This window comes from Camponotus vicinus, unplaced genomic scaffold (genome assembly GCF_025532165.1).
Source record: "Camponotus vicinus isolate PSW18456_S1 unplaced genomic scaffold, iyCamVici1.0 SCAF_6, whole genome shotgun sequence".
In the NCBI taxonomy this organism is placed as follows: Eukaryota; Metazoa; Arthropoda; class Insecta; order Hymenoptera; family Formicidae; genus Camponotus; species Camponotus vicinus.
This window is the reverse complement of record NW_028141978.1, coordinates 10,762,683-10,789,459: the sequence shown is the minus strand read 5'-3', so window position 1 is coordinate 10,789,459 and position 26,777 is coordinate 10,762,683. Positions and strand designations below refer to the sequence as shown.

At 25.8% G+C, this 26,777-nt stretch overlaps 2 protein-coding genes across 4 annotated transcripts in view; one reads left to right on the top strand and one right to left on the bottom strand.

The window, feature by feature from the left end:
• The window catches only part of Ccap-r (Crustacean cardioactive peptide receptor), a 66,130-nt gene extending 43,065 nt beyond the window's left edge, over positions 1-23,065 (top strand). Inside the window, exons 4-9 of the mRNA XM_083101335.1 lie at positions 10,116-10,251; positions 14,439-14,636; positions 16,326-16,420; positions 16,671-16,926; positions 21,729-21,909; positions 22,288-23,065. Coding sequence (XP_082957461.1) covers positions 10,116-10,251; positions 14,439-14,636; positions 16,326-16,420; positions 16,671-16,926; positions 21,729-21,909; positions 22,288-22,483 — 1,062 coding nt within the window. The 3' untranslated portion in view covers positions 22,484-23,065. The remainder of the gene's footprint in view (positions 1-10,115; positions 10,252-14,438; positions 14,637-16,325; positions 16,421-16,670; positions 16,927-21,728; positions 21,910-22,287) is intronic.
• LOC145972622 (uncharacterized) overlaps positions 1-26,777 on the bottom strand; it is a 61,106-nt gene that overhangs the window by 25,751 nt on the left and 8,578 nt on the right. For 2 of the 3 annotated variants that reach the window (XM_083101348.1, XM_083101347.1), the window contains 3 exons: positions 3,517-3,736; positions 3,186-3,426; positions 2,972-3,103 (listed from right to left, as the gene is read on the bottom strand). In XM_083101348.1, the coding sequence (XP_082957474.1) occupies positions 3,195-3,426; positions 3,517-3,710 (426 nt within the window). In that variant the 5' untranslated portion in view covers positions 3,711-3,736 and the 3' untranslated portion in view covers positions 2,972-3,103; positions 3,186-3,194. Of the gene's footprint in view, positions 1-2,971; positions 3,104-3,185; positions 3,427-3,516; positions 3,737-26,777 lie in introns of those variants that run through there. The other variant, XM_083101349.1, reaches the window with a different exon arrangement.

Genomic DNA, 26,777 nt, shown 5'->3' with positions numbered 1-26,777 from the left:
TTACAATACAAGTTTATTACACAGTGAGCTTTGATATGGGAATAATAATTAAGAGTAGAATTAATTATAAATAATAATTTATAAATATTGTAAGTATTATAGACGATAAAGTTGGGTTTATAATAATTTTAAACTTTATTAAAAAATTATAATTTTCTAATTATTTACACAATCTGTGTAAATAATTAGAAAAATATATAAATATATAAATCTTATATAATTTTTCTAAGTAATATATGTATATAGATATTACTTAGAAAAGTTAAATACAAATAAAAGTAGATTATCCAAATTTATATATAAATATCAAAGCGACACAATCTTGATATTAGACTGAGAATTTTATAAATGTATTTTCTTATATAAGAAAATAAAGTTTTTCAGCTAAAACTTTCTTCAGTTTATACAGTTAAAACATGAAACGGAAAAGGTAGAAAATTAAACGAAGCATATCAAAAGTGGAAGATATTCTTGTCACGAAAGAAGTTTATACATGCGTATTTCGCTTTAACTGCTATTATGTATTGCACTACTAAAAGAGATTTGCATTTTCAAATATGATATTAAATATTCTTATTTGTTAAGATCTTGATGTTTTATGCATTTTACGTGAACACAAATAAAAAATAAGTTACGGTAATTTTTCGAGGTAGCATATATAGTAGAAATTTGGATTATACATATACAAATAAAATTAATATAAAATTTCTTTGATTTATCAATTTTCTAAGAAAAATTAAATTCATAATTAATAATGTATGAATATAATTATTTGATATATATTAATTGATATATAAAGATGGATTATAATGCATTCAGTTTAATGCATTATATTTTGAATAGATATTTGGACATCATCATTTAGATATCACGTCTTTGTTATCTACGAATCTATTGTTTATAAATTTATTATAATAATTTATTTTCCAAAAAAGATAATTATATAGAATGATAAAATTAATGATCTTTTAATAAGAATTGATAGTCGCTTTAATAAAAAAGAATAATTTATCGTTGTTTGCAGTTAAAATATATTTTGCGGCAAAGCTTTCACGTTTACGTGTATTTGCACGGAAAAAGAATATGTAAGCATTCCATAAAAGAAATCAGTCTTTGTATACATTTGCACATAGTACTGCAGTGTATTTATTTGCTGTTAAAAAATATAAATAATTCGTTGGCTGTAAATACATGAAACCGCAACGATAATTCACAGCGCAAACACCTGTGCAATATTGATTCACAAAAATAGTAGTGAACTGTGCGAAACTGCAACTGAAAAATCAGCTCCTTGTTATTATTTTCCCTGAGAAAATCCATCTTAATTCAACTTTAAGATTAATTTTCTTCAATTCTTAAGAAAGTAAATTAAATCATTCTTATACTAAATTATTAAATTTCACTTCTTGTAGAGAAATTTCACTTCTTGTAGAGAAATTTCAGTTCTCTTTAACACATTAATATTTCGCTAGCGTTATTTGAATTATTAAGATTTGCGTATCGTGTTATATTTTATTAAAATATATTATTCTGAAGATCATAAAGTCACTAATCTTTAGCATCAATAGTTGTTTAGTTATGCAGGAAGCTTGGCGCATATCCAAAAGTGCACTCTCGTTATTACCACGAAAGAACGACATCGTTAAGCTCACGCTCTTCCTTCGGTCGTTAGGAATTACAAATTACGAGCGGTTCGTTACTCTTTCACGTCAGCTGTGGTCAGAGATTTTTCTTTGAGAACGGTATATCGCCGATATTCCCGTAACTCGACCATTTACCGTGGCTCATTACGATTATACGACGCTTCTACGGCTCGTTACTGGCATTTTTCTTCCGCACTCGGTGCAAATAGCGCAATCAACTATTGCGATAAACATTAAGTCGTACTCGTCTTCTGCCGGAAATATTTTAAAAAAGATTTTTCGTAAAAAATAAATTATTTATAAAAGTCTCTAATAATAAAACAATAATACATACATTGAATAAGACAGTTCGGATAATAATTTAATTCTTTTTTTAGGAAAGGTGCAGATAATTTAATAAATTCAAAGATATATAAATATGTTTGTGTGCACATGTATATTAGAAAAAATATCTTTAAATTTATTATTTTACTTTCTCAAAAACTATTTCATCCTTTAAAACAACTTCGTGAATGCGAAAAGTTCTAAGTTTACAGTTTGGCCCAATCTTACAATTAAGAATTAAAAAGTTATCCTAAATTTAACTTATGTAACTACTTTACTAGTAAATTCAAACAAGTTTAAAAATTTATATGATTAATTTATATCCAACTTTCCTCTGAACTTTTTTATTCAATTTGTACTTTTTTATTCATATTTCATACTTTCTCGGAAAGACAAACATGGAAATTTTTTTCTGGGCGAATGTTCCATTCGTTTCGATTACGGCATTGCTCCAGAATTACGAGGCTGAATTATGAATGAATAACTGTCGCGAGAAATAATCGTACGTAAACTGCATATACCGAGAAGTGCAAAAGAAATACCTTCAGTTATATCTTGATTCATAAAAACCCATGTCATGTATGTATACTTTAAAAACATTTTCCATTCATTATCAAAGCCATTTAATATCATTCACATAAAATTTGAAACAACAAAATACACTCTTACGATACGCTTATAGATAGTAAATTTAATGCTTTTTAAGTTTAATGATTTTTACTTAAGCTCATTTGACTGAAGCTCATCTGATCTATAATTTACGATAAAAAAATTCAAAACAGAAATTTATTTATAATATCATATACTAATGTATATGTGTGTATTCTAATATATTTTTTATAATATTATATTATTATATTTGATATATATTATATATATATATATATATATATATATATATATATATATATAAGATATATATTTTATTTATCTAATACAATATATGAAATTATGAATAAAAATGTGTTCCAACTTTAATTACGAATTGTAGATCATCTGAAGCAAGCCTTATGCCAATGATATTTGCATTTGAGTTTTTATATTCAAAACTATATGTGACTGAATTCTACAATTTAATAAATTGTAACACGATAAATCTTTAAATCTGGCTATGCGACTTCAATGAGTTTCATTTCCTATAAAATCAGCACACAAAAACGATATAAAATGACATATTATTATTTTTATATTAATCATAAATATCAATCTTATTTTTACTTATCAATTTCATCCACCGCTTCGTAAAGTCACCATGAATCTGCTTAACAACCGTTTGCTACTCAATACGGTTGTCGTCGACGAGTTACGCCAACGTTCAATTACGTGCAACAGATTTTTATGGGAAGTGACTTCAATTCGCGGTGGATTAAATGGGTTAACGTTTTGCGCTCGCCGTCGTGTCGGCTTTCTTTCATCGATACCGTACAGAAAAGCGTACACCCCGTATTCGCGTACGTAACTGCGAAACGAGATCGTAAATCAAGGGAATTTTTTATGATCAGCGAAATTACGCTGTGTAATACGGCTAAGTGCTTTATAAAGTACTCACCTCGCGGGTTGACTATGGAAACCGCACGGATAAGAGCTTGTCGTCTTGTTATCCCCGTTTCGTCCATCGATACTAAATCGTACGAATCCACTTAAATGATGTGTCGTCGGAGCTATTATGCCGTTTGATTTGTATGTCAGGGAATATCTCATGGTTAGCGTGAGATGCACTCGATCCAAAACACCTTTCGGCATGCCTTCGCCTCCATTAGGCGAGATCTCTTAGAAATGATAGAAGGCCTCGATTAACACCATTTTGAATTTAAAATTAGATATAAAAATGTTAATACATTATATCTTAAATTTATAAATAATATAAATTTAATATTAAAATTATCAAAATAATGTTATATAATATTTTATATTATATTGTTATATTCTTCTTGTATATATAAATATTGTTACTTGTATACAAGATTTTATTGTATTATTAAATAATATATATTTTAAAATTTATACTTGATCATTGATTTGAAGAAATAATGTAAATTAATAAAATCATATGTTTTTTAATTATTTAGTTATTAATAGACTTTCATATAAAATTTTTATTTAAGACCTATTTTTTGTAATGAAAAAATATAAGGATATCCTCAAATATTGTATATTATAACATAATATATTTATGTTATATATATATATATATATATATATATATATATATATATATATATATATATACAATATTATAAAGTATTTATTTTAACAATAGAAAGATAGAAATTATTTGAGCCAAATCTTTTCTTTCAAATTAGAAAAATACAGATTTTTTTCATTCATTAGCGTTTATAATTTTACGTAATAGATATCGAAGCTTCTTTCCATTAATTTTAACAGCTAATGAATGAAATTATGAAACTCTTGATAATATATTTATGACTCTGCCTCAGGTAATCAGTTGTTATTGATCGATAAACTTCAGCACTTCTTAGTCGGAACAGGCGTTTCGATGCTTCTAATAAGCGACATCTCATGTGTTATGCGATTTTATTTATATACTAATCGTAAATGTCATGTAATAATGAACAATCAGCGGTAGAAAGGCCTTTTGTCGGGCATGCAAACATGTATTATATAATTCTTAATATTATATAAATACAGAAAAAAATAATCAAAATTTTGTGATTGAAGTTATTTAAAACAGTCAATATTTAATGCTGTTCTTAAAATTAATTCAATTACATACATTTATGGAGAAAAACTTTATAAATTTAATTGTAATATATTTGTTTAGAATAGGATAGTTCTCTTTTCATTTCATTTCAACTTTTTGCACCTTATAATTAGCTATTCTCTCTCTCTTTTTCTCTCTTTCTTAGTACATTATATAATAATATTATAGAGAAAACAGCATAAAAATATAATCCATAGATCGTAGCCACAATCCGAAACTTTGCATACAAATCTCGTGCGCAACAAAATTTTATCAGACGATCGATGCTTGAGCTTGCAAGTGACATGAATAATTGCATTTTGAAATCGGAAAGCGACCGGATACAAATAGAGAATCGCGAGTTGCAGCGTACATACTATTCTAGACATTGTGCAATTTTCTCTCGGTTGATACTGATGAATCGAACCGATGCCGCAATATTAAGGCAGCATAGTTTACACAAACAATAGCTTTTAATATACGATGTATACAAAACAACCATAGATTCTACAACGCTTTTAATAAGCAATTTAAGATTAGAAATGTTTGTGAAGCATGGATTGATATGCATAATCATATATATATATATATATATATATTATCATGCATATCAAATATTATATATATATTTGCTAAAATTAATTACTTTTTATTTTGGACTGCTTATGTAAGCTACCATAAAAGGAAATCTACAATTGATAAAATATTGAATAGTATTCTGCATATATCTAATTTATATTTTGGTTATTAATTACGAATAAATATGTATATAAGCATTGAAATTTCTGAATATATATTGATAATAATTTATAAAATCTATATTTTCCATGGAATCAAACATTACATGTTTGATAATATATGTTACCATGTAGTCCACATTCTATAGTCACATATAAATATATTATAAATTATATCTTCATCATGTTAAACAACGATATATAGGATACAATAAAAATCCCGGAAGAGTTAATTATCTTGAAAATCATTAATTGTATGAACAGAATTTTAAATAAAAAGCGAATAATTCTTTTTTTTATGATCAAATGGATAATCCACGTAAATAAAATATTCCGATACTCCGATCAAGTACGATATAGGAATCTTAACAAAATCTAAAGTGACCTAAATCGTTTGTCATATAAGTCTCATCGGAATTCGCAGTTTGCGGAATAGAAACATAAATTTAGTGCTGAGTGCGGAGAAAAAAGAGAGGCAGACAAATGGAACACGTAATACTATGGTCTCAAGATTTTCGTTGATTCGGCGATATTCTTTTCGCCCTATGGGTGGATACGAAGTCATTCACCCATTTGGAAAAAAATACCAATGTCGGTGACTTCTGTCAAGCCAGAAGGCATGTAATCCGCTAGGCAGGCGGATTGTGATAGATTGGACATTGGAATTTCGGAATTTTCATCTTTTCTCATGTGTAAAGTTTACTTATAAAACTTTTCAGGACTAATTGTAAGAAACAAATTATATTGAAACAGATAAACTTCTCAACTTATTTCTAATTTATCACTCCAATTAAATTTCAATTAAACTAGTTGAACTTTATTTTAACTAATTTAGATTACATATATATATATATATATATATAACTCGAAAACTATTAGTGCCGCGACATTTTCGCTGAGGAAAAATCGTTTTTAAATTGGCCAGAGAATCTGCCTTTAAAATATCAAGCGTTAGTTTCGGGACACACTGTATATACGTGTGATAATCTGGTGCGCAACACAGGTATATGAAAGAGAGAGATCACCATGTTCGGACACGAACAAAAGGACTATGAAGAAGATATATATATATATATCTTCTTCATAGTCCTTTATATGTGTATATGTGTATATGCCTATATACACACACACACACACACACAGACACACACACACACACACAGACACATACACACACACACACACAGGGTGTCCCTGAGCACTACCTCACGCACTTATGAGGAGGTAGAGTGTAGTAAATTAAATAAAGAAGTCCTACTCCATGTAACGATTTTTGCAATAATAATAGAAATATTAATTATTAAAATCGGACGAATGAGAGAAGCGCTCGACCGCTCGAGCTATAGCACGGCCCACCGTGTCAGATATTGCCTTGATACTTTTATCGGCACTCCCGCACTTATTACGTGCAATACTTTTATCGCTATCTCCGCACTTGTACGCGTGATACTTTGAAGGCACTCCCGAATTTCGGTACGAATTACGGATTGAGATTCCTGTTTCACACCAAGAATCACAATCGAGTCAACAGGTCGAGAATTCAATGTTATCTCCGAGTAAAAGTTAGGTCCGAAACGAAAGAAAACTATCGATTGATGGAATCGGAATATCAGTCCAATTTAACACGACAACGCGATAACGCGAAAACGCGGAAACGACGATACCATCCGCGCACGATGACGGCTCCAACGGCACAAAAGGTCCCGAGTGCCACATATGAGCCATTAGGAATCGTGGCAAAGCTATGCAAAAATGGGTACTTAGCTTCCCCTTCACAGTAGACCTTTAGAATACTAAGAATCTTAATATCCTTAAGGCACCGTCCAGGTACGGAGCCACCCCACCGCGTCAAGATGTACCCATGGGGGGTTGTGTTACATAAATTTATGATATAATATAATTTATAATATAATTTATAATATAATATAATATAATTTGTGAGACGGAAAATTATATTATGAGAGAGAAAATTATATTATATAGAATTTTATATATAATTTATGTGTAAAATTTTTGTTATATTACTCAATAATGTGAATAATGTAAAGTGAATCATTATAGCGCTTCCAATTTTTATATTATGTACGTAGTAAGTATATTTAATCAAAATTACAATTTTTTTTCAGTGTAATATTTATTTATATAATATTGAATAAAAGATTACATGACGATAATTTTCTTTAATAAAGAAAAATTGAAATCTAATTCACAGATGTTACAATAATAAATGATAATGAGAAAATTACTATATATAATAATCATTACCAAAATTATACTGCTATCCTCAGATTCCGCAAATTAAGTGCAAATACAATCAATTAATATTTTTATAAATCTAATGTGTATAAAACAAAGTGTCTAAATTCATTAATTATAGAATTAATTATTACACGCAATCAATTTTTTTTGCCTTCTGTCTTCATTAAACAGATTTAATATTGTAAATTGTAATGATCAAAAAGTATTTTTTTAAATACAAATTTTTAATAAATTTAATCAAAAAATCTAATTCTTATATATGAAGCATATAAATAAATAAATAATCGTATTATTATGAAATATTTTATAAAATACTAATATATGTATATGTACTAATATATGTATATATATATATATATATATATATATATATATATATACATATACATATATTAGTATTTTATAAAATATTTCATAATAATACGATTATTTATTTATTTATATGCTTCATATATAAGAATTAGATTTTTTGATTAAATTTATTAAAAATTTGTATTTAAAAAAATACTTTTTGATCATTACAATTTACAATATTAAATCTGTTTAATGAAGACAGAAGGCAAAAAAAATTGATTGCGTGTAATAATTAATTCTATAATTAATGAATTTAGACACTTTGTTTTATACACATTAGATTTATAAAAATATTAATTGATTGTATTTGCACTTAATTTGCGGAATCTGAGGATAGCAGTATAATTTTGGTAATGATTATTATATATAGTAATTTTCTCATTATCATTTATTATTGTAACATCTGTGAATTAGATTTCAATTTTTCTTTATTAAAGAAAATTATCGTCATGTAATCTTTTATTCAATATTATATAAATAAATATTACACTGAAAAAAAATTGTAATTTTGATTAAATATACTTACTACGTACATAATATAAAAATTGGAAGCGCTATAATGATTCACTTTACATTATTCACATTATTGAGTAATATAACAAAAATTTTACACATAAATTATATATAAAATTCTATATAATATAATTTTCTATAATAAAATATTTTTTAGTAATTGATATATATATATATATATATATATATATATATATATATATATATATATCAATTACTAAAAAATATTTTATTATAGATATTTGAAATATTTTAAAATAAAAACTAAAATATTATATATATATATATATATATATATATATATATATATATATATATATATATGCGTTATATTAGATGATAATTTAGAATAAATTATTTTCACGAAAATGAAAAAAAAAACAAACAATACGTCTGAAAATAATATGAATAATAAATAATTTATAAATTATTTGCCATATTTTGTTTGTTCTTTGCTATTTTTTCAATTAGTAGTAAATAAGCATAAAAGATTAGATTAATAATAAGCTTAAAATTTTTAACACCAATATCTGAAGTCAAAAGATAATTTATTATCTATAATCTTTAAGGTTTGCTGTAACTAAAATATTGTTGTTATCTATGGAATAGAATATACATATGAGTGTCTGAATGCATCAAAGAGTTGTAGGATTCTCCTAATTAGAAATATCCTAATTAGCTATTCGTTACCATCGAATTATGCTACATATCATATCGGCCGCATATTCTGAAGTAAATTAGGTTGCTATTCTATGCATAGTGGAAATGCAAATGATGAAATTAACACTCAAACGTCACCCTCGTTAAACAGTTCGCAATGTATACGATGCAAGACCACAAGCATCAAACTAACCATCAAAACCGATTATTTGGATAATGCAAGTGATTAGTAAATGGCTATCTAACATTTCATTAGATTGTTATTGAGATTACGACATACAATACAAAAATAATGTATCTGTGTCTCATGTAAATCTATATTATTCATTCATCTATATATTATTAAAGATTTGTGTAACTGCGGAGTGATCTTATATTCTGAGTACATTATAATCTGCAATTTTTAAGATGAGTATATTTATGACACATTAGAATCTTTTAAATAATATATGTATTTTTTCTCTTAAAATAAATGTTTAATTATAATTTAAATATATTTTGAAAATGGTCTTCGATGTGCAAAAAACTAACTGTGATTTTATTCAAAACATGCTATTTTAAAAATTTTAATCTAGAAAAAATTGATGTAGAGTTTTTAAAATGTTCTAAAGTTTCTTACATATACATTTTAAAAAGATTTCTAGCCATTAAATAAGAATTATGGCTTTTAAATATATATATAAGAATTGTAGCTTTTAAATATATCTCATTTTAAAAAATGAAAAAAATTATTATCAATTTTCATATGACGGAAATTTAAAGTTGATATTTTTTAATTTAATCTCATTTTATAATCCATTTAGAACTTTTTTTGAAATGTATCAAGAAATCTAAAACTTTTTAAGAATTAAAATGCTTCCAATTATATTAAAATTTTGAGTTGATATTTTCATAAGAATGAAACAAACGTTTTCTTCCTTATAGACGGAACAATTCGCAGTACTATGGCTGTTATTTGCGGTAATAGTCGCTGGCAATACTGCTGTTCTCGCCGGACTTCTGCTGGGAAAACGCAGAAAATCCCGAATGGATTTTTTCATCAAACAATTAGCATTTGCGGGTAAGTGGTTATTACTTATTTTTAACATTTCAAAGTGATAATACTTTAATATTTTTTATCAAAAAATCGATTTTTCAAATTAGACAACAAATTGAACTGCATATAATATAAGCGAGTAACACAGTTTCAAAAAATTTTGTATTATTAATTCTGTTAAAATTATAATAAAGTTTGAAATAATAAAAGAAACAAGATTTTTTTTACTTCTGTAGTGTCAATGATCATCTAAACGACAAACGGGGGCAAAAAATATTCTAAATACATAAATATATAAATTATTATATAAATTATATATATAGAATGTAAAATTTTTCTCATAAATTTCTCTTGCTTTTAATGTTTGTTTTAATTCAGACTCTGAGGAAACGATAGTACATCCTTTTCTGTAGACATATTCTATAGATAAACATTTCTCTTTCTTTTTCTAACGTATCTTTACGTTGCGGGATATTGGAAACACGGATGATCGCGCGTATATGGTGTAAAAGTTTGTCGTATTATGTTGCAACCATCTACATATATATATTGATATATATGTTTTTGCTCACAAGCAAAACACATTAATAGAAAGATATCTTTTTTTTGCAGTAATATTATAATTGTGACTAATTAAATATATTTTAACAACAATTAGAAAAACATATATTATTATACATATAATATTTATAAATATAATATTGTATATACACTATACTTCTATTATGGAAAAATTTTAATTCAAAATAATTTAAAATCTCTACTATTTTAATAACAAATAATTTGGTAATCGTTAATTCTATTTACTCTTTCTCGTATATTATTCGCATAATAACTTGCAGCATTAAAAAAACATTTATCACAAAGCTAATATATCTATGAAATGGAAAAAAAGAATATTTTTATGACACAGTATAAAATATATATGAAATAATATGTAAATAATATATAATATGCTATAGAAAATATGCATTTTCAAATTATAAAGAGAAAAATTCTCCAGATAATAGTTAAAAATTGTTTTTAGAAAACTCAAGATTTTAAAATTGAGAAAAAAATTAAAAATATATTTTTATATTTATTAAAAGTAATTAAATCATTATGAGATCAGCAAACTGATTGAGTTCTATACATTATTAATTTTATTGAGCAATAAAATTGCATTTTTATTAAGCAATAAAATTTTTCTATCTTTGACTGATAGTTTAAAACGTTGAACATGAGTAACCGACGATAAAATAAAATTGAGAAAAGTTGATTAAATTCAATTCCATAAAGTTGCGAAGCATAAAGATATCAAAGGATTTCAATATTATCTGAGAACATCTAGGTTGGAAATATATAGGAATACTTTGAAATATAGCCATTAACTCGAACAAATTTGATCATTCCTAAGAAAGATTTTCGTAAATGAATTGCGAATATGTTCTAAAATCTTCAATTAGAATACTCTATTGTTAATGCAAATTCTCAAAATTGAAGGTATTAAAATCCGTTGAAAAAAAAAATAATATATATATATATATATATATATATATATATATATATATATTCCCGATATATTGTGGAAAATTGTTGTAAAATTTTGGAAATCGCGCTAAAACAATAATGTAAAATTTGAATTAAAATTATACATTGATCTAGCATTAATAAATCGTAACAATAAAATCGTTTATTTTAAAATAGGTAAAAAGAAAGATTTTTCAAGGAGAATAAACTTCATCACTTAAGATGAACTTTATGTAAGTAAAAAATTATTAGACATATACTAAAATTATATAACTAAAAAATTATTAGACACTATATATGTAGTCCATTATGTTTTAATGGTAACAAATTGCTTTTTAGTTTAATTACTCCTGGCGCAATTTTCCATTATACAGGAAGCAATTATTCTTCAATTTCGACATTAATATTGCGACTGGTGTTATCGAATCGCGAAGGTGTGAAATCGAATTCTATTTCGTCGATGAAATATAAGCGACAAAAACAAGGGATCAGCTTGGTTTATTTACAGAGTTAGCGAGGAATTGTGGCTGCATTCTCTCTTTCCCAACCGTTTTTAAGATCAAAAGCATGTATAAAGCTCTTTAAAATTATTATTAAGAAATCTATTTTTTATGCAAGATTATAAAATAACATACTATTACGATCATTATAATTCAAGTTTTACCCACAAATCCATTCCAATTCATCTATAAAAGAAAATCTTAATTATTTTAGTTCATAAAAATCTACTAAAAAATATGTTGGATGTGATATAGTATTTAAAAAAGTAAGGCTATACACATTACACGTATAATTACATGTTTATATATAACACCATCGTCTTTTTGAAATCTTATATCAGTTACTTTAATAAAAGTAATATAATAAAAATTATATTCTCAAATAGAGCAATGCACACATTGACCGTCACCAAAACTGAATTATCGTTGACATTAAAATTTATAAAAATATAAAATATATAATATAAATCTATAAATATATAAAAATATTTGATATTACGTTGACATGACAATAATGTGTATATATATATATATATATATATATATATATATATATATACACATTATTGTCATGTCAACGTAATATCAAATATTTTTATATATTTATAGATATAGCTTAAATCTAAATAAAGACCTAATAATATAAGTTTTGTTTAATATTTCGTATATTTCGTATATTTCGTATATTTCAATAATTGATGAAAACTTTGCACCGATTTTTTTAAGATTTCATTCTTAACTTAACTCCTTTTTTGCATTAATTGTTACAAAACAGACATAATATAATATAACTTTATGAAAAAACATTGTTTTAAAATCTTTAATTTCTGACGTTTTTGATATACGCGCGCGCGCGAATGTCACAATATAGAAATATCAAAATTACCGACGTACTTATGTCGCGTTCTGTCACGCTCTACACGCCAACATTTTGTGCTGTATGTCAACGATTTTTAATTATAATGTACTGCACATTTAGAGAAATATTTACTCTGTGGTCAAAATAGATTTTCATTTTATAAATAGCTTCATAAGCTAATTAACAATCACGCAATACCTTATGATTCCGAAAATTTATGCGTTTGTATTATTAAAATTTTACATATAATTTCACACGAGAATTTGCGTATAACGCAGTATCATTTATATCCCTTTGTTAAAATAATCCCGAAGTTATTACATACAAAAATTTTACAAGTCAAATACATTAATCACATACACACACACACACACGCGCGCGCGCGCGCGCGCGCATGCACGTACGCACATCTTGTAACAATAAAAATGAAATACAAAATAAATAAGATAAGAAAAAATTTTTATTAACTTTTTATTTAGAATATTAACTATTATAACTTTTTTCTTAGAACATTACAAAACGTGCGTATGCGTGCGCCATTTGTTTACTTTTATTGCGTAATATAAATTAATATAAAAAAATATATATATAATTATAATTACATAAATATAAATAATATAATATTTACATATATATATATATATATATATATATATATATATATGTAAAAATTGATATTACATACATTATATAGAATAATGCGGCACTTTGTTAGCTCCTTTATTCTATATATGAAGTTACTCATATTAATTCAATCAATATCAACTTTAATAACTTTAAATATGATTATATATATATATATGTATATATATATATATATATATATATGCACATATATTTTTTATATAGATAAAATAGGCATATATAATTTTATGCTTATATATGGGCAACTCTTTTTCCTCGCACTGCTCTTTGCTCATTGCTTATTCGTTCAGTGTTTCCTATCACGTTCTTTTAAGATTCTCCTGTTTCTGTATGACATGCTTTTAGAAAGATTTGAAAAAATTTGAACTTCTTTGAATATGAAGTAAGTCCCTTAAGCTTTTTTTCTTAATATCTTTTTTTCTACTTATGTGCAAACGAAAATTCAATTTGTCTGTAAATATGCAAACGAAAATCTATAGATTAATCCTATTACGAAAAGAATTTTATTTTATATATTTTATATATTTTACATATATTATATTAATTAATATATCCATATATTTTATACTTGGTGACTTCAGGTATTTGAGAAATTTAGAATAGAGAAACCATATATTGATGACGAAGCACTGATAATGAACATCGATTTATGAACAATATACATATATCACAATCCATGATTATGTATCTTGTTGCAGATCTACTAGTTGGCCTAATATCCGTACTGACAGACATAATCTGGAGAACGACGGTCACGTGGTACGCGGGAAATGTAGCTTGCAAGCTGATAAGGTTTATGCAGGCCGTAGTGACCTACAGCTCGACTTATGTCCTTGTGGCTTTGTCAATCGACAGATACGATGCCATCACTCGCCCGATGAATTTCTCGGGCAGCTGTGAGTACATTAGCGCGCATATGATCTCGGTCTTTAATGTTAGATCCCCTTACAAAGCAGCACTACTGAGCTAAACTTATTATTAATTTAGTTTCAACTTCGTGAAATATATAATGCGTCACGAGGCGTTCGATATTTCAAAGTGAAAATGCCATTCTCGTCTTTATATGGGAAAATTTTTAATTGCCTTTAATAAATAAAGAAAAATATTTTAAAAGCTTATACATAATACAGTTAATTAACAATATTAAAAGAAAAAAATATTATTTGAGAGACTCGCTCTCTTTTTAGATAATTTAAAATTAGTAAAAAATAAGAACAAATATTTGTATAAAATAAGGAAAATTTGAAACGATAATAATGAAGGGAGAATAATGTTAATAAAAATGTAAATATTTTATGATTAACAGTGAGAAAAAGAATAAATCCCCTTATAATTAGTCATTATTTTCATGCTGATTTAATCGTAATTATACAATAATGGAGTTGTTTGTAACGCGGTTTCAATATGTGTTTTTAACCATATGTTTCTGATCATGGTAGATCAAAGATTATGTTACAGATATCTATCAATCTCATACAGAGTAACGTTCACTTCGCAATGAAATGCATTTATTTTCGCATTTATGTCACGAGAAATAGGGTATTGAGAATCACCATTTCTCTTTTCCTTTCCTATATTTTATTTTTCATATTTACTGCTAAGAAATTGCCTTGACTCCTATATAATAGATGCTGCATATTTTTACTCGCAGAATTTGATAGATAGTTTTAAAGTGAAAATTAGTGAAAATCGATGGCACACATTTATCAGATTTTCCACAAAAATACTATTATTTTAGCAAACAACAATAATATCTGTCGAATGACTAACGACAATCAGATTATTATTCTAGTGACGCACTTGTGACACAATGGTTCTTTCCAAAATTAATATTGCATGCTTCTGACGTCAATCATACTTTTTTGTCGGTTTCTTCTTTTTTTCGACGTGATATGAAGAGTGGAGAAAGGAAAGTCACCGAATTCTTTTATTTTTCTACTAGAAATGTTATGTCTATCACATCGAGGTATCTCACAGATTGTTGCAATGTGTATCTCGCACTGATATAAAATTTATCTTCTGTCTTCTATCGACATTTTCGTGGCTTGTCTCGTGGCTGGAAATCGAAGATGTCCGATTCTAAATTACAATCATGTTCGAACATTTCTTGATATTCAACCATCAACGAATTAATATAAGAGTAATATTTTTATCGATTCTTATATTACAGATCAGTGCTAATTACATAACAGATTCACAGAACAATTTGTTGTCTTGATTCTATTAAAAAAAGATAGAACTTTTGCTATACTCTAAAGTAACATGTTTATATGTATCTTGGATTATTAAAAAAAAAAAAAAAAAAAAAATATATATATATATATATATATATATATATATATATATATATAGATTGCTACAAAAATTGTAACATAAGCAAGAATAGAATAATCAATCAAATAATAAATACTTTTATAAAAAAAATGTGTATTTACGTTAAAAATAAACTTGTCTCAAACTAAACATTTCGTGTCATATTTCTAATATTTGTTAGGTACAATTATTTTTCTCATTATGTGCATGTATTAATTAGCATGTATTAAAATAAATTAATTTGAAGATTGATGTATTATTTTTAATCATAGGGTGGAGAGCTCGAGCTTTGGTAATTACGGCTTGGGCTCTATCAGCGTTATTCAGTATGCCAATAATATTTCTATACGAAGAGAAACGAATACAGGTACATTTCTTGAATGCAGCAATTGCTTAAAAACTATAGACATTGCAAAATTGTTGCTAAAAATGTTTTAAATGATTCAAAAATATTTTTTTATATTATGTTTTTTTTCAAACTATGAAAATAAAATATATCACTAGGTAACGTTACGATATCCCATTTTCCCATTTTTTGAAAGAACCTTTCAGTAATCGAAAATCGGAGGCGCGTGATACTCACAAGGTGAGCCTAATCACAGAAGATCTTTTTATAGGGTACGACACAGTGCTGGATCGATTTGGGTTCCCCGACCCAATGGAAGATCTACATGAGTCTAGTGAGTTTCAGCCTCTTTATAGCGCCCACCCTGATAATAGGAGGCTGTTACACAGTCATCGTGGTTACAATATGGTCGCAAGGAGCAGCGTTACGTCAGGGACCGACTAGAGATACCCGAAGGGCGTCTTCGAGAGGTCTCATTCCCAGGGCGAAAATCAAAACCGTTAAGATGACTTTCGTGATAGTTTTTGGTAAGATGCAAATCATTTACAGAAATTTTGCTAATGCGAAGTGTTCGCAATGTTATTTAATTAAATTATTTGTAAATTAGTTGTAAACGTAAAAGAAATTATATTATCTTATTTATAAAGAAGTAAGAAAAAAAAATATATATATATACATATATACATATATATTTGTCAAATTGATAATAAGAGATAAAAAATTTAAAAATGTAAAAACATAAGAGTAGGAAATATGTTGCAGCTTTAATGTCCAATAAATTTAAGTGTAGCTTAATTCTATTGTGGATGATTTATAATATTCGAATGACAAGCATGCTTTCTATAAAATTAAAAAGCATATATTTTTTTTATTATTTAGCATATTTTTATAAATAAATTTATAAAAATGTTACTTATATTTATTTAAATATTATAAAACCAAGACCTAGAAATGATTATAACATAGAAAATAGTATCAAATTCTATTACATCATCAAAATCCACTTCAAAGGAGATTCACAGTCTTGAAGAAAATCTTTTCAAGCAAATATTTACATAAACTTCTTCGACTTGACTTGTAAAGTTATACTTTAAGATTTAACGCATAATTTTATGATTACTTGTTATATTCATGCGTTGTTCGTAGATGTAAAGCAAATTTTTAGATTCTGACAGACTACGTATATATTCAAGAGTGTCTTTTCTTGCTTTGACGTATGTATACGAATATTTCGTCATGGATGGTAATAACAGAAACGGAGTGGTATTCTAGAAGACAGCGCGTCTATTTTGTGATAATAAAAAGTAACAACCTCGTATCATCTTTTTCTATATCTTTGATACGAGATCAGTGAGCCGTTTTATTTGCAACGTAAAAGACGCACTACAAGAAATAAACGGTTGTATTCTCTATTCAATATTTTTATATGAATACGAAAACTATGTAAAGACAAAAAGAATTGTATATACAGTGTGTCTGAGAACAAAACACGGCACTAAATTGATAAATGACGGACAAAAATATGAGACCTACTCAATTATTTTACAAATAATGATGAGATCTCAATTTAATCAGCTTTTGATTAGCTTATATATATATATATATATATAACACATATATATATATGTGTGTGTGTGTGTGTGTGTGTGTGTGTGTGTGTGTGTATGTGTATGTATATATTTTTGTGAATATAAATACAGTGCCTATAGAGAAAGAGATACCTTTACATGAAGATTATTTTACTTGATTATATAACAAAACAAACTATAATAAATCGACATGAATTTTAATCATATGTGACATATTCTTTTATAATTGTAATATGTATCTAGTATACCTCATAAATCTCAACATTTTATCTTTAGACATTCTTAGAGAAAATTAAATAGACGTTTTTTATTCATTAGTTTTAATTTTATTAAAACTTTTATTCATTTATTTTAATTACTCATTTGCGTTATTTTATTGTAGCTGTTAATATATTTTAACAGCTGCAGTATGAAGTTTTTTCACGAATGGCATGCTTATCTTTTCATCCTAGAATTGACTTTACATGCACAAAATATCATCGAAGCTAATCAAATTTGTTCCCTTCAATTGACAACAGCAAAATTTCTTCCTTTTTAGTTGACGACGACCGTCGATAAAACTCGATAGAAATACTAAAAGTATTTCCTTTCGGTGTTTTCTGAAAAGGATAATCCGTAAAATCCGCTAAAGTGGAAGAAAACAAAACAAAGAAATAATGCACACAAAATAAATTTCGCGTAAATGCTGCAGTTACAACAGCAACGTAATCTCGTTTTCTGATTTGAAATTGTATATAATATATCGTGCGTATATTTTTTTTTGCGATTACGCATATGATGCGTTTTATTTTTGATATTTCGAGATAGTATCCATATATTTCCATAAATCGAAAAATTTTTTATTTTAAACTAATATTTCTCTTTTACTTATTAAAATTATTGTAAATTGTGTACTATTTTCTGCTATTAAAATTATCTTTTAATTATTGAACAGCTTGTGAAAAGATAATGCTAACTTTTTTATTAAATAATTGTTAAATGTTAATTTTTTTAGAAACTATTATCATTAGTGCAATTTTACAAAAAAATAGCAATAACTAAATAAAACGGTATATTATTAAAAATATTCTAACTTTTGCAAATTTTTTAGTATTTAACAAATTTTGCTCACTCTCTCTTTTTTAAATAAGCATTAAAAGTATTTTGATATAAAATATTTTATAATAATATAAGGATATCAAATTTTCTTCTTTTTGCCTTTTTAATAGATTTACTAAATAAAAATATTTTTAATCAAAATTTTATGTTTAATATAAAAAATTAGTTTCTAAAAAATATATAAAAATTAATTTTATTTTGTTTACAAATTTACAAGTTTTATATTAAAACTTTCACGTGATAAATTTCTTTTAACGACTGTTTCTTTTAAAACGACTACAAAAAGTATCGATATATCGAAGCAATAAACTTTTCGTATATACTATTATTTATATGCCAGCAATATTTCCATTCTCGAAATAACAATAGATATATTCATCCGTCAATTATAAAGGAGACGCACAATGCGATCATTCATTGCTTTAGAAACGTTTATGATGGGACATTAAAGTATTGCACTCATCGCGATGACGAATCAGATACTTCGATTTACGTTTAATTAAATTTAAATTGCGTAATCATGCATCATTAGAGAGACACTACTCACAAAATTGAAAATCAATTTTCGATAAATCATTACAATATTCTCAAATAATATGCAAAAGCATATAATAAAAGCATACAATGAAAGTTTAAATTTAAAATTATTTAATGCAGCGTGGAGATAAATACATTATTAAAGTCTCAGATACGCGTAAAATAATTTTGTGAATAAATGAAACAATAAATAAATTTAACAATAAAGCTTTTTAAATATTATCGCTAATATAATGCAACTTTAACAAATTATAAATATAATTTTACATAAAAAGAATATTACATCAAAATTACATCCAGAGATATTAAATTTTTATATGTTCGCTTAATTTTCTTTAAGAAACATAAAATTATGTTGATTTATATATTATATATTTGTTTATCATATCTATTTGTTTATTTTATATATATATATATATATATATGTTTATGTATTTACTATATATTATTATTTATTATATATTATATATTTAAGAAGTTATATATTTAATCTTAGAAGTCCTAAAAAGTTTGTCGGCATTTTGTGTCGTATAAGAAAATGAACTGTAATCTTTTCTAAAAAATTCTTTTATAATATTTTAATTGTTGCAAACATTCTTTAAATTGACAAAATTACTGTCGCCTTACTTTATTGAATCATTTCTTTGAATTATTCTATCAGATTGTAGATGTAACAATATTTCCAAAATTATACATATTAATGAATTCAATGTGATTTCTCATTATTTATAGATCGGTAATACATTAGAATAATATTGGATAAACAGAAAAGCCAGAAGATAGATGTTCTCAAACAAGAAATGAATTAGCCGTAAGAACAGTTTTGAAGGTGCTTTGCTTTTTTAGTTAGAAAAGTTATTTTACCGTGCGTCAGATGTTCTGCCTTTTTCCTGTTTGAGACTGATATCTTCTCTCAACTTGTAGCTTTTCCAATATCGGTGAAATGATAGTACTTAATTCTTTTTTGGTCGTGGATTTATTGAAAAATAAAAGAAGATTATATCTATTAAGTCTATATCGTATCTGTCAAAATATAATATCTCATAACTTCTTTAATTTCCACATAAAAAATTATCTGATAAATTAAAAATCATTTTTTTCACAAGACTGTCCAAATACTAATAGTTCTTAAATTTTAATCGATTATAAAGCAAAGATTTTTAATGAATTAATTTTATTACAAATTATAAAAATATTTTTAATATATTTTATTAAATTTTTAATAAAATATATAATTATATATATATATATATATATATATATATATATGTATATATATTAATTATATATATAGTATATATAATTAATAATTATATATAATTAATTTTTAATAAAATATATAATTACTTTTACGAATTATCTTACATATATTATTATCCATACAGTTATATGAGTTCAATTTAATGTTATATTGAAATGGCATCAGTCTGATGATTTAAGTACTTAATAAATTAAATAATAGTAATGTATCACAAAAATTAAACAAAGACATTTCCAAAGAATAGAGATATTTAAAGAAAAGTCATTAATGATTTAATAAACATTTCGATCAAAAGCGATCAAGTCAAATATAATCGTCTATATATTTTATATCGGCAATTATATGCTATCTCTAAAACGAAAACTACGATATAAATTAAAGTATGATTCAAAGAGATAAATATCTCACTATTCATTATTTAAATGAATTATTTAAATTGAAATTGACACAAATTTAAAATTCTCTCAGAATTTTTGTAACGCTCTTTGTAATGTAAGATAGAAACGGCAATTCTCTTAAATGAAATTAACAGTGTAAATTTAATAGTATTTTATTTATAACATTTTTATTATATAAAAATAGTATGTCTTTTTTACTTTTGGGTTATGCTAGATAAATATATTTTTATCGTATGATATAATTTTTTTAATAATTTTTTATAATTTCTTTTATTAATATTTTAATTATGTATATTTTTTATTTTTCAAATATTATAATAATATCTGTGGATTCTTATTCTAATGTTTGCATATTTCTGCAAATTTCATAATAACGTTGTATTATAAACGTAATATAAATTAGTATATATGATACAATGTAAGCGAAGAACAATTTTATATTTCAGTGTTTATCCTTTGCTGGAGTCCATATATAGTCTTTGATCTTCTTCAAGTTTATGGACATGTACCAAAAACTCAAACAAATATCGCAATCGCCACTTTCATACAAAGTTTGACGCCGCTCAATTCAGCCGCTAATCCAATCATTTATTGTCTGTTCAGTACTCCGTTTTGTAAAACTGTACGGTGAGTACATTAATTATAAATTACATATAATTATAGTTATAATCTTAAAATTAATTTTGCTATTCGATTCGAATCTATTTGAAACGTTAAGAGCATTTTTCTTAAATATGAGATAAAAATTCTTATGGAAGAACACCTATCATAGTCCTAAAATATTAATAATTTTTATAATATTAAGTAACAGATAAAAATGTTTAATTCACAAAAGCTATCATCAAGATAGCTGTAAAATTTGCTGCAAAAGATATTTTTTTATATAATGTTCAAATTTCTTATTTTCGAAGCAATATTCGCGATGGACATAATATTTTCTCAGAATAAAAGGTCCGACGTCGCAATAATTTTCCGCTATCTCTTAAAGCAATTATTGCTCGATAGGAACATGCAGGCAATCTCTTGGATTTCGGGTTGGTGCCCGACAAATTCGCATCACTGCTTCGGTATCGGAGCGACGAATAATAGTACAAGAACGACCGTGACAACATCCCTGACGGCCCAATCCTCTCGCAGAAGTGGGCACTTTACTATGTTACATTCTACGTCGCGGAAACGCGTCATGGTCTCTCTGGTTTAAAGTTCACGATATCTGAGATGTGGTCGCATCAATTTCTTTGCAGATTTATATTTTACGTCGGAAGACTTTTAATAATTTTACTTGCCTACACTAACGATTGATTATTACAAAAAGAACTTCTCATTTTTTTTACAAATAATATAGAAAATTCACAATTATTATTTTTGCAGGAATGTATACCAATTTAAAAATACATAAATTACATATATCCAAGTTATACCTTCTTCGTAATACTTTTTGCGAAAAAGAAAATCTAATAATGAATGCAGGATTGATTGCAGAAATGATTGTAGGAACTTTCTTATTCTTCAAAAATTTTCGCTTTTATAATACATGTACGCTTTAATATCGTTTGTATGTAATAATATTTTTTACAATCAATTTTCATTGGTATTATTTAAAGATCAGCCTGCTTTCAATACGACATGATAATTAAGAACATGACAATTATCTTAAAGTAAAAATAAAATTATACTGATATGTTTGATCTAATGGATTGGTGTCTTTTCGATTCGATAATCTATAATTTTTTCTACATGAAATATAATGATAATTATAAATGAACGATCTCATATTGCAAAATTTCACACAAAATAGCTTTATTTCATAGTTCCTTGTAATAAAAATAAGATGAGCACATCTGTGCTATAATTGTAAAGTATTTTTAATTTTTAATTAGAAGTTGTCAGTGATATATATATATATATATATATATATATATATATATATATATATATAAATGAAAAATAACACATTTGTACCTATTTTTAACCATTCAATTCCTATAATTTTTGTTTCAATAGAATTTTATATACATATGTATATACATACATATATATATATATGTATATATATATATATATATACTGAGAAGCGTGCATGTATATATGTACGTATATACGGGATATCTCAGATTATTATTTTATATTTAATAATAAAATATTTGATATAAATAAATATTTAATATTCGACAGAATATATTAAATATTATTTAATTATAAATTTTCAATTAAAATGCAAAACAATTCTAAATTTTTCATTTTATAGTGCATTAAAAATTTTTAAATTTAATTTAATAAAATTGCCTTTCAAAATAATTAATTTGATATTATTAAAATTCGCTTTTTAAAGAAACAAAACTTTGGTTTTGAGATATCTTATATATAAAATTATATAAGTATTTTATCATATAAAAAATATAGAAATTTTTATAGTAAAACAAAATTATACAAAGGCAACAAATATTTTCTGTAATATTTTCATAATATTATCTGCGATAAATCTCATGTAATTTTCTTACACCGTCCAATAAGAAAGAACTGATAATGCGTTGGTTCTTCTACTATATAAATTAATTCATAAATTTCACAAAGTATACACATACTATTCATTATTATGAATTTAACTTCGTGCAATCACTTATATATCTTACGAATTATTCAAAAATGATTCTTTTTCACATTAAGAAACAATGTTATAAATAAGATCGACAATTTTCAATGCTAAGTATTATATGATAAAACAATCTGTATTTTGTTCAAATTATTTATATGTTAATATTCGTCTATTATATATTTTTTAATCACACATACGTAAAGTAGTATCTAACAAGATCAAAGAGTCCAAAGAATAATTTTTTAGAAGAAGAGACCTCTTTTTAAAAAAAGAACAGAATAATATTTAAAAAAATGCATATTTCCAAGATATATTAAATAAATAAATATATGTTATATCAAAATGAGAAACTTATATATGTAAAATAATTATAAAATAAAATATCCTGTCCCCTCTCTTGATGCTTAAAATTAGCTTTACCCGTAAAAATATAAATTATTTATTTCAAAAAGTAATGTTTTGTCATGCAAATTTATTGTCTTTTTGATTTATTGTCTTTTGTAATAATTATTTGTGAATGTATATTTAATAGCATATTTTTAATTCATTACGCAAATTATTTTTTTGACAATAATAATAATGTTCATAAAATTGATAAAATTGTAAACTATTTTCTTCTGCTTCTCATAAAATTTAAGGAAACTATATAAATTACAGAAAAAAGTTACACAATACGATTAATCTAAAACGACTGTGTGTGTGAGCATTAATGGTATCAGTATTAAAGGGAACATTTGGTGCGCTAATAGTGTGTGTTTTACATTATAAGCCCGATTTTATTAGACATATTAGATAAATTTATTTTAGGCTCGATCGATTGTTAAAGATATCTTTTATCCTCGCTTTCTATATTTCCGAGATTTTATTGCGAGATTTTATTTCCTTGCCAGAATGTAATAATTATTCTTTTTCATGTATAAACAACAACTAGAATTACTTGAAACTGTTATTAAGATAATGAATTTTGGAGTATTCCGCAGGTAAATTATATATAAAAAACTACATATTTACATATAATAGAATGATTAAAATGTATTATAATTTCTTAATCACTTTTCTATTACAATATATACATATGTGATATATTTTAAAAATAATTTTATAATAATAAATATAATATATTTCATATTTAATTTCTCGTTTTATCAATATATTTGCATATATTTTCAAGAAAGTAATCACAGGATAAAAGCTATCTAGTCGCAGCCATCGAACAGCCTGTGTGGAAAATAATACGCTCAAAGTATACGTGCGTATATATACGCATCTAAATGTATAGCAAAACAAACGAAACTGTATCCGCATGTATATATATTCGTAAAGTAACGATGTGTAACATATTTATGTGTATTATATATTATATCTGCACTTTCGTGAGTGCTATGACTGTCTAAGGTACCGTGAAATCCTATGATGTATCAGCATAATGATCTATACGATGATAGATCGATGATAGTTTTTCCGATAAATTTCTCAGATCTCGTCTTGTACAATGGTTTAAAAATATGCTGTTGGATAAATGAAGTTCTTATAATAAATAGATACTTTAGTAAGAATATATATACACACACAACGAATATCTGGATATCGAAATCATGAATGGAGCATAAATGTTTGCCCTCCTCCTTCATCCCTAAAATTATGTTTCCATTATTCAATCCATGAAACGTGATTACTGTGTGTAATATATCTGTTCGATCGTCAGTGTCTTAATATTTATTCAAAATGAGCTTTGAAAATCGCGATATTGAAATGTAGAACACGAGATATAGAATTATATGTTGACTTAGCTATTTCAACATCATAGGGACCGAATAATTATGCTTTGTTTGCAATTTACCCATAATTTAATAATATTTGTTTAATAATTTAAGTTGTTACAAAATATTTGTATATATCAAAAAGAGAGAAGAAAGAGCGTGTGTTACCTGTTATTCATTTATGATCATGCAACTTATTTTATTTTCTTGCTAAGACTGATTTTTGTAGAAATTTTTTTTTACCTCAATTATAGCATTATCTTTAATTGATATACGTGCATATATTGTAGACTTTTTATTTAATATACAATAACACACGTTCCATTTGATCTACATATTGCGCGCTGTATGTATTGATACTTTGCCTCTTTCTATCTTATTTATATTAATTTTGAAAACTTTCTGATTATAGTACTTTTTTATTAAATATTAACTATTTATTGTATTTAACAATAATGTCTTTATGCCAATGCGTAAATTATACGTATAACAAGTACAACAATGCATACGAGGTCTGTAAATAAAGTAATGAGACTTTTTCGAGATGAACTTTTATTTATAATTTAACTATAATTTAACTCTATCTTTTTCAAAATAGTTCCCTTGGGAAGCCACGCAGCGCCTGAGACGTTGTTTCCAGTCTTCATAGCAGTGCTGGAACTCAGAAACCCGAATGGCCTTCAGCTGGTCGGTTACAGCCGCTTTTACGTTTTCGGTCGTATCAAAGTGATGTCTTTTGAGATGAGTTTTCAATCTCGGGAAGAGAAAGAAGTCACAGGGACTCAGGTCAGGCGAATACGGGGGCTGGGGGACGACAGGAATGTTTTTTCGTGCCAAAAATTCCGTAATCGAAAGTTTACAAGTTTAAGAAAAACATTCCTGTCGTCCCCCAGCCCCCGTATTCGCCTGACCTGAGTCCCTGTGACTTCTTTCTCTTCCCGAGATTGAAAACTCATCTCAAAGGACATCACTTTGATACGACCGAAAATGTAAAAGCAGCTGTAATCGACCAGCTGAAGGCCATTCGGGTTTCTGAGTTCCAGCACTGCTATGAAGACTGGAAACAACGTCTCAGGCGCTGCGTGGCTTCCCAAGGGAACTATTTTGAAGGAGACAGAGTTAAATTATAGTTAAATTAT